At 61.8% G+C, this 10,004-nt stretch overlaps 1 protein-coding gene across 2 annotated transcripts in view; it reads left to right on the top strand.

Moving 5' to 3' along the window:
* The first annotated feature begins 1,126 nt into the window (after window positions 1-1,126).
* TBC1D16 (TBC1 domain family member 16) overlaps window positions 1,127-10,004 on the top strand; it is a 62,846-nt gene continuing 53,968 nt past the window's right edge. For both annotated transcript variants that reach the window (XM_077755206.1, XM_077755198.1), the window contains exons 1-2: window positions 1,127-1,333; window positions 4,155-4,746. In XM_077755206.1, coding sequence (XP_077611332.1) covers window positions 1,156-1,333; window positions 4,155-4,746 — 770 coding nt within the window. In that variant the 5' untranslated portion in view covers window positions 1,127-1,155. The remainder of the gene's footprint in view (window positions 1,334-4,154; window positions 4,747-10,004) is intronic.

The following is a 10,004-nucleotide window of genomic DNA, read 5'->3' as shown; positions in this document are numbered from 1 at the left end:
GGACGGACCACATTTTGTGTTTCCGTTCCCAGTCAATGATTTTACCCTAGTGGCTTCCTGCTGGGTTTTTCCTTTCAAAGAGAGGAGGGTGAAGTCCTTCCGCAGATGCCCCTGAGGCAGCCCCCCCACCCCACCCCGGAAGCCGGCCTGTGCTGCCCAGCGTGGTCTCAGTCCTGCACATCCGCTGTCTCCAACCAGGAGGCAGCATGGCTCTGCACGCCCGTGGCCCGTTCCACGGCTCAGTTTGGTGGCCTGCGTTCCCACGCAGGACCGACGGGAAGGATCTGGTTGGTCCACGTAGCTAGTGCCCAGGCCTCTGATGGTTGGGTTTCCGCCCAAATAAAAATTGCTTCCGGCCGGTCTGCTGGGTGTCGGCTTTCGTTTGAGAGGGAGAACCTTTTCTCTTCTCAGGCCTTCACTTCACTCTCCTGAGAGTGGCCGTACCGCTGCTCCGTCACCTCTAGGAGATCGTACATGTACTGCACCGAGTACTTTTGTTTCTCATCTGGTTTTTCAAAGAACGAGTAGTGAGCAGGCTCAGGTCCTTCAAACACCGCTTGTGATGGCCCGGCTGAGATGACCCATCGCCGTGTTGGGGACATCAGGCTGGGGCTGGGGGTGACGGGGCGGGGGGGGGTGGAGGGGGCCGGGAAGGACGGGATGGAGGAGGGACCCTCCCAGGGAAGCACCACGGAGGGGTGAGGAGTTCAGGAAGGGAGGGCTCACTGGCGCAGACGCAGGGGTAAAGACGGAGCAGAGAGAAGTCCGGCAGTTTCATGAGCTCGCTGTGGGGAGCAGGGCCCCTCTAGACGGGGCGACTAGGCCCCCGGGGGGGACGTTTGCAATGCCTGGGGACGTTTTTGGTTGTCGTGGTGGGAAGGGGGCTCCTGGGGGCAGCGTAGCCTCCACCACCACGAAAGACCCGGCCCCAAATATCCGGAACGCCACGGCCTAGAACCACGTGGGCCCTCCACGTGGCCTCGTGCTGGCGGGACCTGTTCCGGTAGTTAGTGAAGCACCGTCCATTCCGAGCCCACTGGTGTGAGGCCCGTGACCTTGGCCTGATGCGCTCCTCGGTGTCTTTCTCCCCCAGCCACGTCTGGGCGAGCCCCGCCTGGGCCGAAGCGTGCGGACGATGGAAACCCTCCCCCCGCCATGTCTCTGGGCCGTCTCCTTCGCCGGGCCTCCTCCAAAGCCTCGGACCTCCTGACCCTCACCCCGGGCAGTGGTGGCGGGTCCCCCTCCGTCCTGGACGGGGAAATCATCTACTCCAAGAACAATGTCTGCGTGCACCCGCCAGAGGGGCTTCAGGGGCTGGGGGAGCACCACCCAGGTGAGCCCAGGAGAGGGGAGGGCCTGGGGTCACAGGCTGGAGGGGGGGGATGGCCTGGGGGGGGGCTGTTTGTCTTTCTTTTTTTTTTTTTTTTTTAATATTTGTTTATTTTTGGGAGGGAGAGCGCAAGCAGAGGAAAGGCAGAGAGAGAGGGAGACACAGAATCTGAAGCAGCTCCAGGCTCCGAGCGTCAGCAGAGTCTGATGCTGGGCCTGAACCCACGGACGGCGAGCTCATGACCTGAGCCGGCATCAGAGGCTTAACCGACTGAGCCCCGCAGGCGCCCCCACCTGCTTTTCTTTCTAAACTGACCAAGCCCCAGTTTTGGAAAGCTTTTAGGTCAATTCTCCGTTTGCCCTAATTTCCCCATCTTCCAAAGGGCCAGTGACCTTTAACTCGTACACATGTGGTGGGGGAGGGGACGGTTTAAGGGGAATCAGCCCCAGAAGAAGACATTAGGTCGCTGCAGGGCTGCTGAGAGCAGGGCCGCCTCTGTCCAGGGTGGGAAGCAGGCAGCCCTCCTCTGGGGGCGCCCGCCGGGCCCCCTCAGGCAGTAGGTGGCCGGAGCACAGCCCTCACGCCAGGCTCCAGGCTTCGTCCCTCCGGCTGCTGGAGGCTGGGCTGAGAAGTGGCGGGAGTGTTAGGCAGGCCTGGGAATCTGGAGACACAGGAATCACCAAGTCTGTGATCTGTCCTCCAGCCGCACTGTTTGGAAATTAGGGAAGAAAACTCTCCGCTGGAGTCGGCAGAGGGGAGATGCAGGAACCCCCCCGTATGACCCTGGGGCCCTGCCCGGGGGACACGCCAGTGCCAGGGGCCCTCAGCAGTCTCTGGGGTGGGACACTTTTCCTGCTCTCCTTTGCCAAGTCACAGAGAAAGAAAGGGCACATTTCCCCAGGGCTCACGTTGCGTCCTGAGCCCTGCAGCGGCGGCGGCTGCCCCGGGCACTAAGGGGCGGGGCCGCAGCACACAGTCACAGCATTCAGTGCTGTTTCCAGGGCGCACAGCCGCCCGGGGCTGTCCTCCGGGCCGGGGGCAGATCTGAGGGTATTGGTCTGCTCTAGCTGCCCCGCACTAGCTCCTGGGTGTGTTCCTCCAGCCCCGCTGCCCCCCGTGGGAGGAACAAATCGAGGGGTTAGTGACCCCCAAGTCCTGTGTGGTCCTTTGTCATTTGTGCAAATGACTTGCAACAGAAAATGGATGGCTTTATTTTATTTGCATGTTAACCTCAGGAGAGTGTCCCGGGGCCCCCCGGCAGACCCCTTTTTTGGACAAGGAGGCTGGTTCTCAGAGGCTGGGCCATTCCCCACATAGCGCAGGGTGGGGGTGAGGCCAGCACAGGCTCTGGGCTCTCCTCATTCTTCGCGAGGCCTCCCCTGGCTGCTTAAGGGTGCTCAGGGTCCCCTGTGCACCTGCTGCCTGACTGTGGCCCGGGGACTTGCCTTCCCCCGCTCAGACGGAGGCCCCGTACCAGGTGTCAAAACATCTAAGTTATAAATCACAGTCAGGTACGAGCACTTTACTGTATGCAAATTATGTGTCCCCAAAATACTGAATCAATAAGCTTATTAAAATACAAGAGGTTTAAGTTATGTTAATGAACTGGTTTTGGAAGTGATCCCTCCTCCTGCCTCGCTAAGTCTATCTTTACAGCCACCCAGATGGTCAGGTGCAGATTTGGAATCATCGGGCCTTGCCGGTTCTAAGCAGGACAGCCGACCTCCAGCCCAGCTCTCTCCTGCCCTGTAAGGGACCTCGGGTGTGCATGTGTGGGCACCCCAGCCCACCTGCAGCCCCCCAACCCCAGCTCAGGATCAGGCCCTGGGAGCAGGGGGTTCCTGGGGAATTCCAGGGCCCTGCATTCCCGGAGAGATGCCGGTGGCACGTGCTGTGGATGCCTGAGCACAGGGCCAACCCTGAGGATTCGAGGGCAGGACGCAGAGGTTCTAGGGCTGGGTCTCAAAGTGGTTAGCTCTTCTGGTCGAAGTCAGAAGGAACAGCACAGCCTTTGGAGAGCTTTGTGGTGATGCTGTCGTGACGGGGGGCTGGGGGACAGGGGCCGAGGCCTCGGGCCTCCTTCCCAATCCCCGAGCCTGAGGGTGTGGAGACACTGGGCCTCACCTGCACCTTACCGGTATCACAGCTGGCTGACAGCCTCTGAGTTTCCTGGGAACGGTGCTCAGAGACTCCGGTCCCGGTTCTCAGAGCCCCAAGGGGTGTGAGGGCCCAGCTCTTGCAGAGACCAGGAGGCCTGGGCACCTGGCACGATAGGCCCAGGAATCAGGACATCCTGGGATGGCAGGAAATGCCACCTTCCCCCCAGACTGAGTGCCCAGAAGCCCAGAGAGCCCCCCACTCGCTGCGCCTCGGAGGGGAGCCGCTCTTCTCCGTCCTTGTCACCCATCGGGTGCTTGACCTCACGGACGGCCCCTTCTTCCAAAAAGCTGCATTAAAGAAGAAATATTGAGGCCACGACTGACTGCACAACCCCCAAGCACCCCTCTTCGGATTTGTTTTGTGTGAAGTAGAAATGAAGTCTACAGCCTCTGTCCCTCCCAGCGGTGGTGAAGCCAGACTCCTGGTTCCCTGGACTCGCCCAGACCTGGGGAAACTCAGGGGCTGCCAGACAGTGGGCAGGGTGAGCTCTGAGCCGGAGGAGGGCTCCCCGTGCCTGGAAAAGCGACGGCAGCCCTGCCTGGGGGCCCAGCGCCCCGGATCTGCTGAGTGGTGCTTAGGCGATGCCCACAGCTCATCACCTCCAGCCCAGCCGTGCGCCCCAGCGGTGCCGTGTGTAACCCGCCTGTCCTCCTGACCCTCCCAGGCTACCTGTGCTTGTGCGTGGAGAAGGACGAGATGCTGGGAAGCACCCTCATCCTCACGTGGGTGCCCAACTCGCGGATCCAGAGGCAGGACGAGGAGGCGCTCCGCTACATCACCCCCGAGAGCTCCCCCGTGCGCAAGGCGCCCCGCCCACGGGGCCGGCGCGCCCAGAGCTTGGGGACCCCCCGCCAGCCCTCCCCCACGGAGGCCAGGCCCGCCCTGATCCCCAGAGATGAGGACACCGCGGCGGTGGCTCAGAGCGTCAGGGATGCTGAGCGCGTCAGCCCTTCCCCCCCTTCCGAGGACGGCGAGAAGCTGGCCCAGAGCTTGGGGATGGCTCCGCCGCCAGCCCACAGCGACTCCTCTGGGATCCTGTCGGCTGTCAGCTCGCAGGATGGGACCGAGGAGGGGCGGGAGCCGCGGCCCGAGGCCTGCGAGGAGGAGGGCTCCCTGGAGCTCTCAGCGGATGGCGTGAGCAGGGACAGCTCCTTCGACTCGGATTCCGACGCCTTCTCTTCACCCTTCTGCCTCTCGCCCGTCAGCACCGCCCTTGTGGACAGCGGCGGCTCCGTGTTCCTGGACAGCGAGAGCGGGTGAGTCCCGAGTCCCGGCCCCCAGGCCCGGCCCCAGCCCCGGGGTCCTGGGGGGCAGTGCCTGTGTCATAGCTCTGCTCCCCGAGTGCTGAGGACCGCGTGCGCCCCCGCCGGCCAGGGTCCAGCTCTCCNCACCTTCTCTCCCCTTCCCCTCCCCTCCCCTCCCCTTGGCGGCCTCACCTGCCGGGTCTGACCTGCCGCATAACGCAGACTGAACGCCACGAGGCCAGGCCTGGGAATCCTGGTGTCCCCTGCTTTTATCGCTGGGGGGGCGGCAGATTGTTGGCCGTCAGAGAGCACGCTCGGAGGCTCCTGGTGGGTGGCATGTGACATAAGGTCCCCAGCCAGGTTCTGAGCTCTGCCGTTGCAGACAAGCCAGGCACGTGACCCGGCCCTCCGGACCCAGTGTGGGGGAAGCCTCGGCCTTTCTGCTCAGAGCCTCGAGCTGTCAGAGTCTGGAACACAGTCCTGGGGGGCATGTTGGCAGCATTTACTCTACAGCCTGAGAGCCTGGGAGAACCAGATATCTGGACACATTGGCACCCTCGCGGGCTCGGGCCACACTGGCGGGGGTCAGGTGCGTCAGGAGTGAGCTCACCTGGCATGCACCTGGTGGGAAGGGTTGTCAAAGCCCGTAGAGGCCGCCACACGGCATCATTAGGGGGCCTCAGGGCGAGCACAAGGCTCGCAGGTAGTCAGCACGAACCCAGAGCCGCGGGGGCTGCACAGGACGGGCCACCCCTGACTTCCGCAGCCCCTTCCTTCGCTCTGGTCCCCGCCCCCGTTAGATTCCAGGGAAACAGTGGTGATAACGATGTTAGGCGCTGGTGGTATTCAGCCAGCATACAATTGTTGAACTCGAGCTGTGAGCCCCACACATGCTAGGTACGGATGGTCCAGCGTGGCCTGGCCCCCGGGCACGTGTGCCCCGGATTACCCACGACCTCCCCAAACCCCACGAGGTGGGTCCTAACATCACCCCCGTCTGTAGGGAGGGAGAGCGAGGCTCAGAGAGGTTAAACAACTTGCAGGCGGTCACAGAGCCAGCAGGCTGGCCGACGGGATTGGAATCCAGCCGGGTCTGCACCAGACCCGGAGCGCGTAAGGTCACGCAGGGCCCAGCGGAGAAGGAATTTGAGATGGAATCTTTCCTGACTTTATCCCCTCAATAAGGTGTGACTCATCAGAGCCCGTGGGTGGACTCACCTTTGTCTCGAGTGCCACAGAGCAGGGCACACGACGAAGAGGGCGTCGGCTGGACCCACGTGGTTCACTGGTGGTGTGGTGTTTCCCCCCGGGAGCCAGGCTGGGAAAGAAACGCAAGCCTGGCTTCCCACCGCGGGGCTTGGTCAGAGCCCCCCCTGGCGGTGCCATCTGCCAGTGCAGTGAGTGCCCGAGGGCACCGGTGTCCAGAGACCCCTGAATGTCGGTGGAGAGGAAGGAGGGGCGTCTGTCCGGCACCCCCGGGGCCAGATAGAGGGACGGGTTCCCAGCTCCCGTCTTCACTCTGAGCCAGGGGTGCTGGGCCTGGCCTGTGGCCTCACGGCTGAGTTTGTAGTGGCAGAACCCAAATCAGGGCCTGGAGTAGTGGACCCTTTGGGCCCCGGATCACGTAAGGAGCTTGGATCTGGGAGTTTGGGGGGCCTGGTTGGCGCCAGCTGGGAAAGCTCCGTGCCTCCCTGGAGCCTCGTCTCCCCGTTCCTGACGTGGGGACAGTGGCGTCCGCTGTGGGGTTGCCCAGTGAAGCCGCTCCTGGCCTCCTCTTTCCCCTCCCTCTGCCTGGCTGGGTCTGTACCCTGGGTGCCCATGAGGATCCCCCAGGGGACCTTTTATATGCTCTGGATGCCTGGGAAGCTCCAGATGCTTCTAGAGCCGTGATTGTCTCCTGGAGCCACAGAAGACCTGTGGCAGGGTCAGGACACATTGCGGTCACCACTGAGGATGGGGGTGTGTTTGGCACTTGGAAGGTGGACGCCTGGGCTGCTGGTGAATCCCCACATAGCCGGGACAGCCACCCACGGCAGAGTGGCCCTGCCCGAGAAACTTCCTGCAGTTCTGAGCGCCCCAGACAGACGGGGCAGCCGGAGGCGGGACATTGTCTTGTTTTTCTGATGGTGGTGAAACAGACCTGACATAAACTTTGCCACTGTAGCCACTTAAAGCCACGCACTTATGTGGCATTTAGTACGTTCACAGTCTTGTCCAACAAAGACCTCTGGCTCCAAAATGTTTTCCTTGTCCCGGAAAGAGACCCCACACCCACTGAGTGGTCAGTGTCCATTCCCCCTCCCCCAGCCCAGCAGCCACCCGTCTGCCTTCCGTCTCTGTGGGTTTGCCGGTTCTGGATGTTTCGTGGTAGTGGAACCGCACAGTCTGTGGCCTTTGGTGTCTGAGCATCGTGTCCATGTCACCGCAGGTGTCAGGACCTCGTCCTTTTCGTGGCCGACTAACAGGCAGTGCCGACTGTAATCGGATAGGAGAGCCCCACTCCGTACTGCGCAGACCCCCAAGGGAAGGCAGGGGCGTGTGGGGTGCAGGGGGGCGGCTACCGTGTCAGGCGGTCTTCCTGGAATAATGCTCGGGAGCCTTGTTTTTGCTCCAGCCGCAGCCCACCCAGGTTCGCTTAGGGTCCGTGCTTAGAGCTGCTTCCCAGACAGCGCGCCGATCTCGGGGCGTGCGCGGAGGCCGCGGTGTGGTCGGGGTGCCTCCTCCACCACGGAGCCCTGGAAACCCAGGACGCCTGCTCTTCTGGCCCGAAGCAGTCCAGTCAGGCTGCGGCTCTGTGCTGCGACATGACGGTCACCGACGGCCCCCTCCGTGCCTGCTGGCCAGGAGCATGAGCTCCTCCCGGGCTGACCTGGAAACAGCCTGTGTCCCAGGCAGGGCCCACGGGTGTTCCTGACCCAGCCGCGTGTGACAGGTCGCTGGGAGCTTACAAAAGCAGATGTGGATTCTGGAAGGCGCTGCGGCGGGCCCTGAAATCTGTATTTTTCAGAGGCAGATGGAAGCCAGCGTTGGGCAGCGGGCCAGCCCTTGCTGTACACATTTGCTTCTTTACTCTGAGCCACGTGGCCGCTCTTGTGTCCCCCCCACGTGGGGGACGCTGGAAGCAAAGACGGAGCTCCTGGGTCCCCTTCCGCCCCCCGCAGCGCCCACGGGCGATGGGGCTGGGGGTCCGGACTGGGGTCCAGGCCAGCCGCATTGGATGCTGGAGGACCCACCTGGCTGCAAGGGAGAGTACCCGGGCAGCCTTGAAAGCGCCTGATGCCCAAGTGGTACCCAGACGGATGCAGCCAGCACTGCTGGGAGTGGGGCCCAGGCGGGGCCGGTGTGTGAAGCCCCCAGGGGGTTCCAGTGCGCAGTCTGGTTGAGGACCACAGCTCTGAAGGGGCCCGCGGGAAGAGGGGTGTGCTCCTCGGGCCCCGGACAGAGGGGGCGTCTGGGCTGAGGCCCAGAGCGCCGGCACTAGTGGGAGCAGACACCCGCCGCGGGGCTTGGCTTTGAGGACTGGCGTGTGTCCACAGCCCCCCCTGGAGCCAACGCTCCTAACCTGACTGGCAAGTGGGTCCCCAGGAGGGGGGCAGGCAGGCTGGCTCGCGGGCTCCCTCTAGCGGCAGAACCGGAGAACTACATGTAGAGGCCGAGTGACTGGCGGGGATGGGGTCCCCCCTCCCACTCCCCGCCCCCACCATCCGAAAGCTCCTCCAGCATTTCCTTACCTGATGGGCGGTTCCTGGAAGGGCCGTGTCCATTCGTGTGCTGCCTGTGGGGCATGGCTGGGCAGGGCCCGCTTCCTAGATGGCGAAGCCACACGCTCTACCCCCCACAACCCGGTGAAGCCACACACTCTACCTCCCCTACGACCCGGTGAAGCCACACGCTCTACCTGCCCCCCAAAACCCTTGACCAAATCAGCACTCAAGGTGGCCAAGGGGAGAGGCTGCTCCTGCTGAGTTTTGTGCCCCCCCCACCCCCCACCCCCTTGCTGTGCCTCCCCCGGCGTCAGAAATCAGGGCTTGGGCCTGGCATGCAGGTGAGGATGGTGGCCAGCCCGTCACTTGTTTCTATCCTGACTGTTACCCTGTCCAATCTAAAGGGCCAGTGGGTGAGGGTGTAATACGGCAGGACCCGTGTGGGGACCCCGTGTGTCAGGCCATTACCTACCCCCCCCCCTAGGAAGTGCATCGGCCGTGTGTAGGAGGAGCGGAACAGGCTCCTGCCTCTTAAATCAAATGTCTTCTGGGATGCATTTTTTTTAAATGTTTTTATGCATTTCTGAGACAGAAAGCACGAGCTGGGGAGGGGCAGAGAGAGAGGGAGACAGGAATCAAAGCGGGCTCCGGGCTGTCAGCACAGCCCAGCGCAGGGCTGGAACTCACAAACAATGAGATCATGACCTGAGCCGAAGTCAGACGCTTAGCGGACTGAGCCACCCAGACGCCCCTTCTGGGACGCGTTCTAAGAAGTCATTTGAACTACAGAAATGAAACACATTTGCACGGAGATGTTTGTCACAGTACTTTTTATAATGGAGGAAAGGGGGGAAAGAATTTAAATATCCAACAGCTGAGAAAGAGGTAAGTCACGTCTGGTTCACCCTACTAGACCAAGGAGTTTTATCCGGGGTCAGGGAGCCCCCTGAAAGCTTATGCCACTTTTTGCTCGTGTGCTCACGGGTGCACATTTTTCTGCGGAGGGGGCTCCCCGGCTTCTGGAAGTGCCTTTGGCTCCAAAAGGTTTAGAACCTCAGTGCCAGCAGGTGGAAGAAGATGCATTTAGAAAGTCTGGGCTGCAGCGCGGAGATTGGCAGGGCCTGGAAACCCAGGCGGGTGGCACATCACGTGCACATTTTGATTAAACACTCCGGAAGGGCCTGATGCACAGGTGAGGCCATCAGAGCAGGGACACCCACCAGAACTTCCTGCCATGCCACACGTCGTCCAGATCCCTGCCATCCGATGTAGTAGCCACTGGCTTCCCACGGCTGAGGAGCTCTTAAAATGTGGCTGGCGTGGGGCACCCGGTGGCTCAGTCGGTTACGCGCCCAACTTGGGCTCAGATCGTGATCTCAAGGTTTGTGAGTTCAAGCCCCGCGTCGGGCTCTGTGCTGACAGCTCAGATTCTGTGTCTCCCTCTCTCTCTGCCTCTCCCCTGCTCATGCTGCCTCACTCTGTCTCAATAAATAAATAAATAAATAAATAAATAAATAAATAAATAAACATAAAGAAATTTTTTAAAAATGTGGCTGGGGGGGCCTT

This window comes from Crocuta crocuta, unplaced genomic scaffold (assembly GCF_008692635.1).
Source record: "Crocuta crocuta isolate KB4526 unplaced genomic scaffold, BGI_CrCroc_1.0 scaffold50, whole genome shotgun sequence".
In the NCBI taxonomy this organism is placed as follows: domain Eukaryota; kingdom Metazoa; phylum Chordata; class Mammalia; order Carnivora; family Hyaenidae; genus Crocuta; species Crocuta crocuta.
This window is presented reverse-complemented; position numbering and strand designations above follow the sequence as displayed.